The sequence below is a fragment of the Sander lucioperca genome, chromosome 2 (genome assembly GCF_008315115.2).
Source record: "Sander lucioperca isolate FBNREF2018 chromosome 2, SLUC_FBN_1.2, whole genome shotgun sequence".
Lineage (NCBI taxonomy): Eukaryota > Metazoa > Chordata > Actinopteri > Perciformes > Percidae > Sander > Sander lucioperca.
This window is the reverse complement of record NC_050174.1, coordinates 9,744,634-9,762,146: the sequence shown is the minus strand read 5'-3', so window position 1 is coordinate 9,762,146 and position 17,513 is coordinate 9,744,634. Positions and strand designations below refer to the sequence as shown.

General features: G+C 40.5%; 1 protein-coding gene across 1 annotated transcript in view; it reads right to left on the bottom strand.

Moving 5' to 3' along the window:
• Window positions 1-17,513, bottom strand: part of pde4d (phosphodiesterase 4D, cAMP-specific) — a 202,479-nt gene that overhangs the window by 168,790 nt on the left and 16,176 nt on the right. The window contains exon 3 of the mRNA XM_031309094.2: window positions 4,137-4,375. Within this exon, the coding sequence (XP_031164954.1) occupies window positions 4,137-4,375 (239 nt within the window). The remainder of the gene's footprint in view (window positions 1-4,136; window positions 4,376-17,513) is intronic.

Genomic DNA, 17,513 nt, shown 5'->3' with positions numbered 1-17,513 from the left:
ACCAAACAATGTACCGGATGGGAAACCTTTTACATTTGCACAGGTTGCAAATACGGATATTGGATTTCATTTGTAAACATGATGACATGTAAATTTGTCAGTAGTCAATACGGCCATACGGTGCTTTCAGTCAGCATGACGAAAACAGTATAACTAACATGTTTTGAAATACATTATCTTCAATTAGTTTTAGATTGTAAGGCAGTTCACAATAGACAACAGTTCTCCCTAACCCTTACAAAATGTAATATGTAAATGTAATACTGTAGGATAATGACTGAGATAACTATTAGTGCAGTAACTGCGCCAATGCTTGTTTAAAAGAGAAGGTTATCAGCCAAACCTGACTAACTCACAGTACGTAGTTTCTTAGGTCACGACACAATTTTATAACCCTTACAGAATATAACGAAAGTAGCAAATGTAACTACGGTTCGCGGTCAGTAAGGATGAAATACAATATCTGAATTTAGGGGAGAAAAGGTGGGATCTTAAAAAGAAAATTAAAATGAAAGGAGAAAAACATAAAGCATATCACTCAATTCAATGCAATTCAAGGTTGCTTTATTAGCATGACTGTAGGTACAGTGTTGCCAAACTCTTAGGATGAAATTTTAGTGTTAATCAATGTAGCTGGTTTTGATCCAGTATTGAGCCAATATCTAATACTATTTTTGGTACTGGTACAGCGTTTGTCAGTACAAATTTATATCTTAACAGGCTCTCTTAGGACTTGTATCTACCAGCACAATCAATGTATGTTTATGTATTTAAGACACGTATTTTAAGGCACTAAGGGCTATAAATTATGTCAAATCTCTATTCTTTCTATAGATTAAACAAGAGAGAGAGAGGGCATGACTATGAGAGCATCTAATGGAATCACGCAGTGGTGCACTACTTTGTGCAACTTCTTGGCCCATGCATTAATACTGCAGAGAGTCTTATTAAGCCACATACAAAGTTAATGTCACTAAATTATCTCAAAAGTTGCAGTTGGAGCATTTTGTGCGGCACGTCTTTCATCCTTAATGGTTTACAACTGTATATTTCTTCTTCCCAGCTGTGCTGAATTATAGATGATTCTAGCTTGAAGCAAGGTTAAGATGTATGGCCTTTGTTAAAATTCTCCCCATCGACCATTTTTCTCTCTACAGTCTATTTTTTTCTTAAACTTAGTATGTCCTGTTATGAAAGCAGTCAGTCTTGCTTGATGTGGTGTTAACACGATGGGACATGACTGATGGTTTAATCGGTAGGCTTTTTACACACTTTGATTTCACATCAGGTTGTGTCTTTTTTGGGTGCTGCAGGCAATAGTTTTGAAAAGTAAAATGACAAAAATAACTAGTTTTTGAAATCCTCCAAGAAAAAGATAAAACAAGAAAAGGCAATGACATAATTAAAAATGGTTGATACAACCGACAGTGACAGGCCTGTCCTGCCTTTGTCTTTCAAATCACACAACCCCCTTTCAAATAACCCAATCCTTATCCAGCCAGTGTAACATGATTTTAAAAAATGGCCACACTTGGGAATAGTTTTCCCTTTTCTGAAGTTCACATAAAGGTTTTCTGACAATTATTCAAAAAGAAAGGGCTGCCTTTAAATCTCTTGCCTGACACATTTTGGCATTATCACGATTGTGAGTACATTTTTCGGTATTGACTATGTTTCTTCATTATGGTTAACAGTTTCTGTGTTGTGAGCAATGTAAATGTGTGACGCACCTAGCTACAGACAAAATATATTGTATTTCCTGGAATCAACACATTCTTGAAATGTAAGCACTAACTTTAAAGCAGAGAAAACTATTTCAGCACTGTTGTGCATCTGAGTTGCCATGAAAATTGCTCTGCCTGCCTGAAAATGTAATTTAGAGCTAAATGACACCAGCTTTTCTTGTTTCCCTCAAAAGAAGTCTACAAGTCAATAACACTTTCTTCTTGTTTAAAGTCTCTCCTTGTAACATATTCTCTAATTAAAGCCCTTTTAACAAGCATAGCCCTTATTAATGAGCTGTAACTCGCTCATTACTCTATTATTTATTTAATCTGTGAGACAATGCAGGTCTCATCATCCTTGGTGAAGAGAGAGAAAAGGGCAAGACTTTGTAAGGAAAAGTGGATGTATTTTCTGTCTCATCTGGCACATGGCGAGCCATTACACTGTGTTATGGACATAGCATGATGCTGATAAGGGATATACAGATCCTTCTGAACCATGCCATCACAATCAAAGACATGTCAGAGGAACACCACTTTCTCTTTGTTTAACGAGTGAACTGTCATCTCGTTTCCATGTACAATACTAACCCAGGGCGATGGGAATGAATTGATATGCTATTTCCACCTGTCTGGGTATATTTCTGGACCGTTCGCTGAGTGAAATTAGGACTTCTCCACTGGACCGCTGTCTTTGATACAGAATGCTGTTTGCTGTTTGTTTCTGTCTCCCCTCAGAGGATCAAGCTGGTTAGAGACTTGGTGTCTGTCTCTGCCAAACCTTATTGCATCTAAAACCACTCTGATACAACACATTCTCCGGATAGGGTTTGACTCTCTTCTCATTGTTGTACAGTATGGTCATGTTTTCCAAGCATGATAGACTGTGAGTGCACACTAAAACTAATACTGAGCATTTCTCATACAGCTGTTTACACTCTATGTCATAAAACTAAATAGCTGTCATGACCTCTAAAAGCCTGTATGATATGCTACAGAAAATGTAACACAAAAGCTTGGATAATTACAGTTAGAACTATATAAATAAATGACATGTATAAGACTAATGGGTTGTATAACACTGTAAATTAATCAAAACCACAGTGCTAAATGTGAAAATGATGGATCTTTTTCTGCACTCCTCTGAGAGGTTGCTTTGATTTTGTTTATCATCTTTCAAATGGTAAATTATCAATCTTTTTTTTTTTCACACGAAATCGTATGAGGTACAATTCCAGTAAAATGTTATCCCATCAGCTCCTTCAAGTTGTGCATGATTCATCATAAAGCGGAATGTGGCACATAGAAAAAGAGTCACCCAGTTGAATGGCACCGGCACTCTAGGATCCAGTGCATTACTTTCCCCGTTTTAAGATTAGTAAGTGACAGTGGTGACAAACATAACATCAATTCGGCCTGGTTATTTGATGAGTCACACATGAAAGCAAGAAGCCAGTAAGCGATAATTTACATACCAGTTGTTTGCATGGTGTTAGTCCACGACACATCAAGCATACTATGCATTACTATTATTATTTGATGCAGTGGTGGCCTAAAGGTTAGCGAGCTTGTGACCGGGAGGTCGTCGGTTCAATCCCCAGACCGACAGGATAAAATCTGGGTGGGGAAAGTGAAAGAGCAGCGCTTGTCCCTCCCTCATTACCACCACTGAGGTGCCCTTGAGCAAGGCCCTTAACCCCAACCGCTCCAGTGGAGCTGCTCAGTGGCCAGCAGATCAGACTGTGGTTGTCCTGGGCTGCTTCCAGGTATGAATGTATAACTGTGTGAATGTGATCAGGACGTTCCTGCAAAAGAGAGTTTGCCTTTCAGTGAACCTTACCTGAATAAATAAAAGTAAAAAACAAAAAAAAAAATTACTGCCAGCCATTTTCCAGATCACACTGAATTGATTTCCTACCTTTCAGGCAGCCAACTGTTAATTTCACTACAGTATGAAGTTGAATTTGCAGAGGTTTGAAAGTTGCGTGGTAAAAGGTAATTGCTATTGGAGAAACTTTGAACACCTCCAAGAAGAATTTTCAAATCGTCTATTTGCAACATAAAGTTTATGAAATGTTTACTGTGATAGATTACATATCGCAAGTGAGTTTTAAGTCTCTAAGTAGATTTTCATACCATACTGACATTGATATTGACCAAAAACACACACTCAAAATGTGTGGGATTCTTTGGATTGCAAACATGTAAACTACACACAATCTGTAGCTGATGAGAAAACATCACACAGCCATCAAACGCATTTCAATCTGTACGGTACTGAGCGAGTGATGTGTCCTCAGTCACTTCAGACAGCTGCTCTACTGAACCACTTCACTCTACTCACCACCCCACTCAAATCACCCATTCTATTGAAAGACATTTTCTAGTGAAAAAAAACACACACAGTCCTACCTGCTGGTGTCAGCGGAGGTGATGGCGATGAGTGGTGGGGTGCGTAGTGACAGTGTTGTGGGCCGTGGTGGAACTGTGACTGTGTCTGACTCTGACTTGCGATCACAGTAGTACTGCTCTGCCTGTCTAAAGGCCAAAGGGGGCAACTGGACGGTCCGGCAAGACAGCCTCCGTACCAGGAAGGGCTCCATGCAGGTGACTGGCCCCGGCTCTGGGGAGTCAGATGAATCATCGGACACCTGGATGAGGAAGACAGACGTGTAGGTGAATTCAAGGAAAAGATAGATCAGAATATGTAGAAAGAAACAACAAAGGTGAGAAAAGGACTTCAAGCATATTAGTAGCCAAGCGTAAATAGTAAAATGGCCAGTAGTGATGGCCGGGTTAGCTCAGTTGGTAGAGCATGCGCACATAGAGGTTTACTCCTCAACGCAGCGGCCGTGGGTTTGACTCCGACCTATGGCCCTTTGCTGCATGTCTTTCCCCCTCTCTCTCCCCTTTCATGTCTTCAGCTGTCCTGTGGAAATAAAGGCCTAAAAATGCCCCAAAACATTATCTTTAAAAAAAAAAGGCCAGTAGAGGGTTTTGGTCAATGCAGAATCCAGTTTTTAACTAAGTTCAAGGTGTGCAATGTTTGGTTGGTAAAAGCAATAAAAGGTTAACAAGTGTAATTAAATTAATTTGATGTGTTGCCATGAAAGGCCATAACAACCAACATATGGCGTAAGTTCCAGCAGTCTTTGTCATATCTACCCAAAGTCAAAAGGTTCCTAAAGTAATAAAAAGCCCATTCAAATATCAAGACATCCAGCTGCCTCGGTCCATGTATGTGATACATTATGTTAATCAGCACATGGTTCCTAATCTACCGCTACTGTCAGGTAAAAGTTTTTACTTGACCATTTATTAATCAAGAAACTTGTTGTGAAAAAACATGATTTGATTTTGCTCAGAAAATACTCCATTTGCCAGTTTATTACTGTAGGTGCACCTAGCTAAAACTAATGTAGTCTAATAAAACAGTCTTGCAATAAACCCTACCTTCATGAAGATTACAACATTCAGTTTTTTGTTGAAACGCGTTTTGGAGAGGGTGATTCAACTGTATGATCATTTTAGAGGATGTTGTTTGTGGTGTTGTTGAACTGTATTGCATTATACAGTGAGGTGTTTATTTAGACTACCCTCGTTGCCATAAACCTTTCAAAATTTGTCTTTGTATAAGACTGCATTAGCTTTAGCCAAGTGAAAACGGTGCTTTCAGTCAGCATGACGAAAACAGTATAACTAATATGTTTTGATATACATTATCTTCAATTAGTTTTAGATTGTAAGGCAGTTCATAATAGACAACAGTCCTTCCTAACCCTTACAAAATGTAATATGTAAATGTAATACTGTAGGATAATGACTGAGATAACTATTAGTGCAGTATCTGCGCCAATGCTTGTTTAAAAGAGAATGTTATCAGCCAAACCTGACTAACTCGCAGTATGTAGTTTCTTAGGTCATGACACAATTTTATAACCCTTACAGAATATAACGAAAGTAGCGAATGTAACTACGGTTCGCGGTCGGTAAGGATGAAATAGAATATCTGAATTTAGGGGAGAAAAAGTGGGATCTTAAAAATTAAATTAAATTAAAAAGAAAATTAAAAAGAAAGGAAAAACATAATGCATATCACTCAATTCAATGCAATTCAAGGTTGCTTTATTAGCATGACTGTAGGTACAGTGTTGCCAAACTCTTGGGATGAAATTTTAGTGTTAATCAATGTAGCTGATTTTGATCCAGTATTGAGCCAATATCTAATACTATTATTGGTACTGGTATTCAAAATGCTTGTCTATTATATAAGACTGCGTTAGCTTTAGCCAAGTGAAAACTGTCACCTGGGAGTATATTTATGTCTACAAGGGAAAAAGCCACAGCGCAGACGCTAAATAGGGAAGATTTTTCTTTGGATTCCTTTTGGGATGTTGTTTATTTTCCAGCAACATGTTGCTTCCAGCTAGCTTCCTCCAGTGATGCTCAAACATAATCCAAGAAACAACCAAGGCAAGCTCCTCCACCTCTACAAAGTCTTTTAGCATCCTACAGCTCATTGTTGTTATTGTTTAAGCTCTTCTTGTCAAAAAAGAATTTGATGAAAATACTCCACCTTCCCAGCAGCAAAGGTCACACAGAAAAAGTTAGCGACTAGCTGGTCAACATAGCGTAGCATTAGCTAGCAGATGAAGACCCAATAAGGGTCAAAGGTTTCACGTTGCCTCGAGCTCGAGCACCCACGGAAAATACTGAGCATCCACATGTGCCAGATTGCCAGTAGGCTACATTCATTTAAAATTAAACATTGCAGTTGTTGCTAAGTGGAGCGTGTGAGTGCTGATCGCGGTTACGTGTCAGTTAAACTTTTCATCTATAGTCCTATCTGTATTTGTGAGAAGTGGCGCTGTCCTGAGTTGAAAGATAGCCTACTTTACGGCTTTATTATCGAGTTAATAGCCGTGTGTGTTCATGTCGGCAGCTGTCCATTTCCTAAGGTTCTGAAATGCAAACATTTTTTGACTACTTTTTTTTTAAAGGGCGTGCGCCCGTGAGCACCCACGGAGGAAAACATAAATCGGCACCTATGATAGAGGAAGACTGACAAATCTAATATACATGTTATAATTTATTTACAAGACTGTCAAAGGGAGACGGGTATCTTTCTGCCCTGTCAGACGCTGCTCTCCCTCTCCTCTGCCTGCTCCGTGGCCGTGTGTGTGTGAGTGACAGCCTGGTCAGCGAGCTTTACGTTACGCCCGCAATCTCTTGTGGAGCATATAACTTTGAAAAACCACAGGTTCCAATTAATCTTATAATGGATATGTGTGTTGAGTTAATTAAACAAACAATTGGGGAAATAAACGCCTCTTGTACGGCAGTCTCCTGAGAGAGCTCCAGCCAGCTCACAGCGGGTCTGTGAAGGTGGACAGGCCGACTGGCATGCCAGCAACCCCGGCAGGCACCCGCCGGCTGTCACGTCAGACTGTGAGCTTTTGAACTCCGACAGTCGGACCAAAATTTGCAATTAGCCATATATTTTCATAAAACGGCCCATATTTTAGCTCAACATATTGATTTCTCACATAAAAAAAGTCTCAGAAGTGAATTTAGTAATGAAATAGCAGACAAACTATGTAAAAAGTTTCCAGTTGTTGGCCACAACAGCAATCCATGGTTGTTGTGATTGTTGCAGCGCTTTGCACACCAACACACTTTGAATTTCTGATTGGGCGGGCCAGCTCTGTCAATGCCTGGACCCAGGCCCACAGGTCTCGGTGATTTGAAATTGTGCAAACGACAGCCTTTTCAAGGCATTTGAGAAGGAAGGAGTGGTAGCATGCAGGCTCCCAAACTGACGCACGTCTGAGAAATGGAGTTTTGGATAATGTTCAGCTTCGGCAGCTTTACCTATATGCTAAAATATACAATGACTGGCCTAGTGACGAGTCCATAGCAACCAGTTCATGTGTTGAATTTGTTATTACCCAGCGTGCTTTGTTGAATGGTCTCAACGTTTTATTGTTTTATTTCATATGAATACTAGTTTACTAGAGGAGTAACTTAGTATTTGAAGTAATGCAGTAATGCAGGAAGTGTGCATTTAGTTTCCATGCTTATGCTTATGTGTTTCCACAACAATGTCAGTGAGAAAATCTACTGAAATGGCCACCATAATAGTGAAGTGTGATGTGTAAGATGAGAAAGCAGAGATTAATTCAAGTATGTCATGTAGGGATGGGACAACCAACAACCTTTTACGTGAGTCGGTTCAACCGGACGGTCATTGGTTGGCCTACCGAGTTAACAGATTCGGTCACTGGTTCGCATGCCTTCGCGGCGGTGGTGGCGGGGGGGGTTGCGCGTTTACTTCCCCCACCAGGAACCAAGACACCGCTTGATTACATTAGACTCGAGCGGTTGCGGTTACATTCGGTCTCGACATACTACGTACACACTCATACTGACTGACACTAGACTCACGCACTGGTCACGGTTATATTCGGTAACCTGGTGCGCGGTCTCCTCGTGACAGTCTAACTACCATGTAGCAACATTCACTTCTAACATTTAACATAACTACCAAGATAACATTACGTGTATTTGTATGTGATATAATACTTTCCCCTTGGTAATGTAGCCTATGAATTTCTATGAAGACAATTCTAAAATGCACGAGACAAAGGCTTCTGGGATCGGTTGATAACTAAAACTTGCCAAGAACCTAGACACCCGTTTGATTACATAGACTCATGCACTAGGCACGGTTACGGTCTCGTTCAGTAGGCTGATGCGCGGTCTCCTGGTGACAGCCTACCTACCGTTTCACAAACATTTAACTTAACTTAACTACTAAGATAACATGACGTGTATTTGAATGTGACATCGGCAGAATAGGCAGTCGGACTGATCAGTCGGGTCCCCAAGGTCCAAAAAGTGCCTCAGAACACACCGAAGAGACGCCGACATGAGCATACGCTCTGCGCGTGCTCAAAACGTAATAAGTCTCCATAGCAGCAGGCGGCACTGCTCTGTATTGTTTCCATTAACAGTCCGATTATTTCCCAGAAAATTAAAACCGGCAGCTGATTGGACGAACGCGTCACGTGGTTCTTTTTTTCTCCGGAAATTCACAGCCAGACTGTCATGGCAGCTTGTTCAGCATACGATCTCATATTGTACTAAAATAGTTCACCGAAACGTGTTTCTGAAAACATTTTAAGCGAGAAATAGGCCATGCAGTTGCTGAATCTGTCTTCATTTCAGATCGACAAAGGTCAGTTTAAAAGATTTTTCGTCAGATTTTGAGAGGCTCATCCGCTCGACATTTCCAGGTGAGTCCCGACTGCCCTGTCTCCGACTGAACATGTCGGGTCGGCCAAAATGAAGGCCGACGGCTCCTCGGACGGCCGACGGCACAGAACACACCGAACAGACTCGAGTCACCGACCTCGGCAGACGGTCCGACGGCCGATAATGCCCATAATTTCTGATAATAGTTCTGGTTTTCCAACTGATAATTATTATCTTCTTTCCTAATTTTTAAATTGTAAATGAATGGTTTTATTTTTTGCTTTATACACCTGGAGTCCTTAAGCCTTTCTGCTTGGTCTCTTACTCAGTATATGGAATAGTTTTGTTTTCTATTTTTGCTTTTTATTTTACCTTATTTGCATTTTATTGATTTGAAAACGTTATGTTTGCACATAATTAATGTGCATCTCAATTTTTCTCTTGCATGTGACTAACAATGGTTTATGTACTTCAAATGTCTGTATGCATTACATTATTGATCAACGATAGAATAATCAGTGATGCGTCATTAGGAAAACTTGTGGAAAACAAGTGTTGTTAACAAGATCATAATGCGTTTAGGAGGAATGATGATGTCCAGGGATAATTTGTTGAATAAATTGCCAAGAGAGAAGAAAATAACAATGAATATAAGTTAGTCTTACTGTTGAGGACTTAACAAAGGTTCAAACAGAAAGTCCTATAAAGAAACTCACTTGAGAAAAAGAGGAAGCTCAAAGTGTAAATGACAAATCACACCGGGTCAAGAGTAGAGTAAAAAAATCAAATGATAAGAATTTCAGCGGGAGGCAAGCGCCATCTGAAAGCTGACAGTGTACATCTGAGTTGAGACCAGTGTGAGATGAGAGGAAGTCATTCTACAGTAGCAAGTCAACCTGGAAACACATCAGGTGGTCAATGTACCATTTAGTAGTTATCAGAAAAGCAGTGAAGGCAGCAGCAGAGCCTCTCCTTTAAAAACAAGACCGCTTCAAGCTGCAACTATAATCAAACCCTTCACTGAATGTACAGTGGGGCGAAAAAGTATTTAGTCAGCCACCAATTGTGCAAGTTCTCCCACTTAAAAAGATGAGAGAGGCCTGTAATTTTCATCATAGTTACACGTCAACTATGAGAGACAAAATGAGAAAAAAAATCCAGAAAATCACATTGTAGGATTTTTAATGAATTTATTTGCAAATTATGGTGGAAAATAAGTATTTGGTCAATAACAAAAGTTCATCTCAATACTGTTATATACCCTTTGTTGGCAATGACAGAGGTCAAACGTTTTCTATAAGTCTTCACAAGGTTTTCACACACTGTTGCTGGTATTTTGGCCCATTCCTCCATGCAGATCTCCTCTAGAGCAGTGATGTTTTGGGGCTGTCGCTGGGCAACACAGACTTTCAACCTCCCTTCTATGGGGTTGAGATCTGGAGACTGGCTAGGCCACTCCAGGACCTTGAAATGCTTCTTACGAAGCCACTCCTTCGTTGCCTGGGCGGTGCGTTTGGGATCATTGTCATGCTGAAAGACCCAGCCACGTTTCATCTTCAGCGCCCTTGCTGATGGAAGGAGGTTTTCACTCAAAATCTCACGATACATGGCCCATTCATTCTTTCCTTTACACGGATCAGTCGTCCTGGTCCCTTTGCAGAAAAACAGCCCCAAAGCATGATGTTTCCACTCCCATGCTTCACAGTAGGTATGGTGTTCTTTGGATGCAACTCAGCATTCTTTCTCCTCCAAACACGACGAGTTGAGTTTTTACCAAAAAGTTCTATTTTGGTTTCATCTGACCATATGACATTCTCCCAAACCTCTTCTGGATCATCCAAATGCTCTCTAGCAAACTCCAGACGGGCCTGGACATGTACTGGCTTAAGCAGGGGGACACGTCTGGCACTGCAGGATTTGAGTCCCTGGCGGCGTAGTGTGTTACTGATGGTAGCCTTTGTTACTTTGGTCCCAGCTCTCTGCAGGTCATTCACTAGGTCCCCCCGTGTGGTTCTGGGATTTTTGCTCACCATTCTTGTGATCATTTTGACCCCACGGGGTGAGATCTTGCGTGGAGCCCAGGATCGAGGGAGATTATCAGTGGTCTTGTATGTCTTCCATTTTCTTATAATTGCTCCCACAGTTGATTTCTTCACACCAAGCTGCTTACCTATTGCAGATTCAGTCTTCCCAGCCTGGTGCAGGTCTACAATTTTGTTTCTAGTGTCCTTTGACAGCTCTTTGGTCTTGGCCATAGTGGAGTTTGGAGTGTGACTGTTTGAGGTTGTGGACAGGTGTCTTTTATACTAATAACAAGTTCAAACAGGTGCCATTAATACAGGTAAGGAGTGGAGGACAGAGGAGCCTCTTAAAGAAGAAGTTACATGTCTGTGAGAGCCAGAAATCTTGCTTGTTTGTAGGTGACCAAATACTTATTTTACCGAGGAATTTACCAATAAATTCATTAAAAATCCTACAATGTGATTTTCTGGATTTTTTTTCTCATTTTGTCTCTCATAGTTGAAGTGTACCTATGATGAAAATTACAGGCCTCTCTCATCTTTTTAAGTGGGAGAACTTGCACAATTGGTGGCTGACTAAATACTTTTTTGCCCCACTGTATGCACCTGGAAATCCATTAGCAAATATCAATCTCATTTTGGCAAAGACCAAACATATTATCTAATGCAAATTACTATTTTTATATGCAAATTGCTGTTTGCTTTCTTTGTATTGGCCTCCAATACAACAGGCATCCCCCCCCCCCCTCTAAACACACAATACACCCAAGACTGCTGGACATAGGTGAATAGAAGAAGCTATTTTTGTGTTGTTTCTTTGGTACCTTGGGGACAGCTGCACAAAGTTAATCCGTTATTTGCGTACTGAGTGGTTCCAGGAGTATCTTTGATTCAGGACACACTTAAATACACAAACACACACACACATATGGAGTGAGCTGGTGAAATAGCATGATAATCATTATTCATGCCACAAACCACAAGTTGTCATTGTTTCTGCATTAATAACAAGGCTTCCCCGGTAGGGTAAGGATCAACAGTTATCATTTACATTCCACACTCTTTTACAGGTGATATGCCTTTTTAATGAGTACTGATCAGGCCTCTCCTTTATACACTGAATCTCAGATACGGAGAGTACAGTTAAAAGCCCTGGTTTTCTGAAATATCATCGCCGGGTTAACCTGTCAAGGGGGGTGGGGGTCCGTTTTTGACAAAAGATAAGAAAAACAATACTCCTATACTGGAATAATACTTAATTTTAGTATTTAAATAAACACAACATAGTATTATGTATCATGTGAGCACAAAACAAACTAAGATGATAAAACTCTTAAAACTGGTTAAGCTGGTTTTGTACTTTAATGGTGAAAATACTTAAAATACAAACTTTCAATTAATTAAATTACATAAAACCGTTTGACATGCAGTGGACCTAGTCAATAAATCAGTCCTACTTATAATAATCATGCAACGATAGCAGGCTGAAATTATTCTTATTTTGGCCTTTTTCTTGTAATGCAGACTTTCATACAGTAGATTGATTCGCTGTGTCAAGCAAAGGTGCATTGCCTGGGGCAGCCTGCTGAATAAAAACACCTATTTGCCCTGCAAGTGCAAACAAATGAATTATCCTGGCAGTTAGCACTATACGCTGCCCCTTATAGCATTATACTTCTCTATTAGACCAGGCAGAAGGACTGACTTCCAGCCAAGAATGAAGAAAGGAGGAAGAAAATATGTGCAAACGTGTGCGTGTGTGTGTGTGTGTGTGTGTGTGTGTGTGTGTGTGTGTGTGTGTGTGTGTGTGCGCATGCAGGCCTGCATGTGTGCGTGCGCTCCCCTCTCCATCTTTGTCGTGACTGTTATGCCCCACCATACATCAGGCAGCCAAAACACCCTACCCCCGTCCACCCCTGCATCCATCAAGATGCCAATCTTCATCCAGGAAGCCATCGAGCCTTTCATTCCTACATAATTACCTGTAACAGACTCATTGCTACAAACAGTGGCTTACAGAGAAGAACGATGGAGCCAATATGATTAACCCTCACATTTCATTTAGCTAAAAGTAAAGCAGATGGATGATGGATCTAATGAGTCAGACTACTAAACAATTGATCTAGTCGCCGTTTGTTCTTTGTTACTCTTACATTGATACAGGGAATTGCTGTTATATTTGCACTTGCACGCAATATATTTTAGCCCTATTAATTCAGTCTATGAATGATTTATGCACTTAAACTCATTACTTTTTTCCTTTTGCATTATACTTGATTGCATGTCCATACATCTGTCACACTCCTTTACAGAAATAATCCAAAATGAAGATTTAAGGTTAGTTTGTGTCCTTTGGTGTTTCTTCCTAGATATATACTTGACATCTGAGGAAAGTCAAATATAATAAAAAGAATAATATGTAAATAATAGATTCCCTGAAGAAAAGAAAAGAATAGTAAACGGTATGTGAAAATGACTTTAGTCACGTCGAAGACCATGGGTCAGAGGTATGACACAAGAGACTGCCGAGAGTACAAAGGTTATGACATCCAACTCTGTGTGTTTCCCAACTGCAGATTATACACACAGTCCTTGATATGCACTCACTTGTGCTGGCTCTCCTAATGCCTTAAGTGGCCCTTTATGATAAGTGTGATCAGTGAAAGGTTAATTGGTCTGATGTGACTCTTCTGTGATCTCTGTGTACTTCATGTGTCAATCCAATGATGGTCTGGTCCCACTGTTTGGGAAGGGCAGCTGCGGGTTTGGGCATCAGCTCTGTGTTTTAGTTGAAAGCATAGCAACCCAGAAGTTTGATTTATGCTTTCCTGTTTGTATTATCAAACAATATGTTTCACTTTTTCAGGACAAAAGGCCCTGAGCATGTGTAAACTTTACCAAATCCAACAAAGACCAGGGAGCCGCTAGTGTTAGCCTCCGATATTGTAGCACCCAAGACCGGCTCTAACGCAGTGGATCTTCCAGTCAAGTCTTTTCTAGTCTTGCATTGCCAGACCTATCTCCAAAGCACTGCGGAGGAAGGTCTGGCTAGTCCACAGAACTTTTCTGGATAGGAGAAAAACATGCTCTGGTTTATTGCCATTTCTTTAAACCAATCACGTCTTGGGTGGCGCTAAGGAACTAGTTTTGGTGGAACATGTGCACGTACGGAGGCGAGCTCTGGAATTAAAATGGCTGTCGAGAGTGTGATGAGACTTTTATTCAAAAATAAGATAAATATAATTTAATTGTCCATTCTAGCTCGGAGGATGTTTCCTGAATCGACCGGAGTTTAGAATGCCAACACAAAGAAAGTGAGGGACATCTGGCCGAAAATGAAGGACATCCGGTGGAACCTCCGGCGGCACCGGAACTATCCAGTAAATGGAACACCGTCAATATAGACTACTTCTTTTCTAACATAACCCCACAAAATACTGCAATGTGGTTAGCTAATGACAAGCTCGCTGGCCGTGGAAGTAACGATTGGTTACTAGGTAGGAAGCCAGCTAGCATGGCATGCTAACGTTTGCAACTTGCTAGATAAACACACTGATTAATCCATTTGTTACACCTCTTGTATTTTTGGTTCCGGAAAGGTGATTAAAAAAAGACATGACCATGCTAACAATGTAGATACCAAGCATTTCTCTCACAAGAGCGCCATGCACATTGAGAAATCCAAACCATGACAGTCTGGTTGTGCCTAGTTACGGTTGCTATGTTGATTGGACAATTGGAGAAAGGTTCAGCAAACAGTCAATTTAGCGTAGCAAACTAGCTATCCAAACGTACATACAAAGTAGTAAAATGATGATTACCTTCAGGTCTATAAATCAGCCTTGAGACATATAGCGATTCCCTCCTTTTATGCCATGGTTAAGAATGACTTCATTCAAGTCAGAAAAAATGTGGTTTCAGTGGGCATTTAATGGGGTTTTGGTGGCTGAGAGAATAAATAATTCAATGCAAAATGAGTCCTGTTCTGACTTGAACCCTTAGTTTACATGTTTGCACATCCCTGAGAAGAAATGTGATAGAAAAGAGTAACTGTGAGGACAGTGAGGTAGAAAGTTTGTTTAAACAGCCTGATAAAGCTTTGATCATGACAGCATATCAATATGTATTACCAAATGAAATCTCTGCACCTATTATAAAATAGATACATACAACTTGGGAAAAACACATACACTCTGCTTTGATTTATTTTATAATGGAAATGGTTAAAAATGTATGTGAATTGGAATTTATTTGCCGGAAAGAAGTAACTCTTCTGCAGCGTTTGATGAATACTCTTGATGTGAGGCTTCTTAGATATGCAGGTGGTTCAATATTGGTTCCATTTATGTATTTTTCTCACATGCAGCTCTTATTTATTCATGTAAGGACTGAGAGGCGGCCACATCTTTTCTTATTTTATTACATTTCCTTCAGCCTAATTCAGTCCTCTTCTTGTCTTGTCCTCTGACTTTGTGATTGAACCAAACAATCTGGGCTCCTTTTCACTGTCCTACCTTTCTAATGGTCTTGCTGCACACCAGAAATCCGGCATCTCTGCATACCATCTGTCTCTATTGTCAAGCTACATCGCTATTAGAGCTTTTAAGTTAATCCCTCCCTCATGCATGATTTATTAACTATTCATATCAATTAGACCATTTTCTCAGCAAACAGGAAGCCATTCCTTTTTCAGAAACAGAATTTTTCATTAGCACCTTTTTTCTGTTGACCTTAGTTAAGTGTTCACAGTGAAAACAGCATCTGGACAAGACCGCAGTCATGTCAGCTCTTTTTGTTTTATAATTGTGCCCTTATAGAAATGACTGACAATAATGGAGTGAAATCATCAGTATGCAGTGGATGTGTCGATGTCTAGAAGAGCTCTCTTCCTTGATGCATTTTCTTTATCTTCTGCTGAGAGTGTCAGAGCATTACCTGGGGCGAGCTGAGAGGCATTCCCTCCCTTTCTTCTTCTTCTTTTCTTCCTTCTTAGTTGAGCTCAGTGTCCAGCAGGGTCGGTTCCACTCTTGCAGCTGGCTTCACTGGAAGTTGCCCTACTCTTATGAAGGCGGTGATGTTGAGAATGCGGTGATAGGGGGAGAGAGGGCTTTGGTGGTAGCTCTTCTTCCTTCCAATGTAATCGGCAGTTGTTGCAGGACCTGGTTGTGCCTGGTTTAGGTTCATGGGTGTAGGGAGAAGATCGTAAGTGGCTCTGATTGTGAAACTCAGTGTGCTTTCCTCCATCTCCCAAAGATCCTTCCATATGAGCTTATGATGCTTCAGATTTTCCCAGCTAGTCCATTGGCTCTGTTTGGACTGTGAGACTGCCTTTGCACATCTCTCTGCCTCGCATCACCATTTCAGTTTCTGATGACATTATAACAATGTATGTTACATAATGTTACATTCCAATACTAGAGAGACTGAATCAGGATCCATGTTGATAACAGGTGAATTGATCTTGGTAACAAGTAAATTGATCTTGGATCAGGTCATAGGACCACACCAACACAACACAACACAACACAACAGAATCAAACTCAGCAGAGCGGTTTTGCTATAAGCTACTTAACAAAACGTCCATGATCATGAAATGTTTTAAGGGTTAGATTAAAATACGGGAATGCATCATCAGTGCTTACTATTATTATACTCAGTATGCAATTCTTCATCGTCAGTGCTATCATTCATCTCTGTGCATCTCTGAATTTAGCAATTGATTTTTATCAGAGAATGAATCTTAAATGGATTCTGGGTAAAGCCTGGAAGCAGTGTGAGAAGTGACTGGAATATAAGTTAACACAGATAAAGCAAGGGGGGGAGAGAGAGAGATAGAGAGAGAGACAGAGAGTGTCACGTTCCTGCTCCGCTCTTATTTTGTGTTTTTTGGACTTCCTGTTTTATTTTGAAATGCATTGTTTGTTGTCATTACAGGTCACTTGTCTTCCCCTCTTTGTCTGTTTTCCCGCCTGTGTGATTACCTTCCCATCCCTAATGTGCATCACCTGTTAGTTATCATCATCCCCAGTTCCCACTGCATATATTCTCCCAGTGTCCACTCAACCTCTGCCAGATTGTAGTTGTACTTTGTGTCACTCTCTCCAGCGTTATTTTCCTTGTTAGTTCTCTAGTGTTATTTGACTTTTGCCTTACTCCTGACAACGATTATTGCCTACTACTTTCTGTACCGTCGCCTGCTTTGTTCTGAGAACAATAAATCTACGTACCTGTGATTCTCTGTCTGAGTTGTGCATTTGGGTCTTGTACTGTAACAGAGAGACAGAGAGAGAGAGAGAGATGAAAAAGAAAGATTGCTATTGGAGGAGATGCAGTAAATCACCTGGTTAAAAAACAATTTAGTCCTTCCATTTATCTGCCGGTACCTAGGCAGCTCTCAGCTTTCTGGAAACCTATACTACATCTGAAACAAAGGAGCGAGAAGGAGGTTTTATCTACAATCTTCCCTCCTCTGCCTGAATAGCATTGGCTCTAAAGAAAACATGTATGCAGCGTA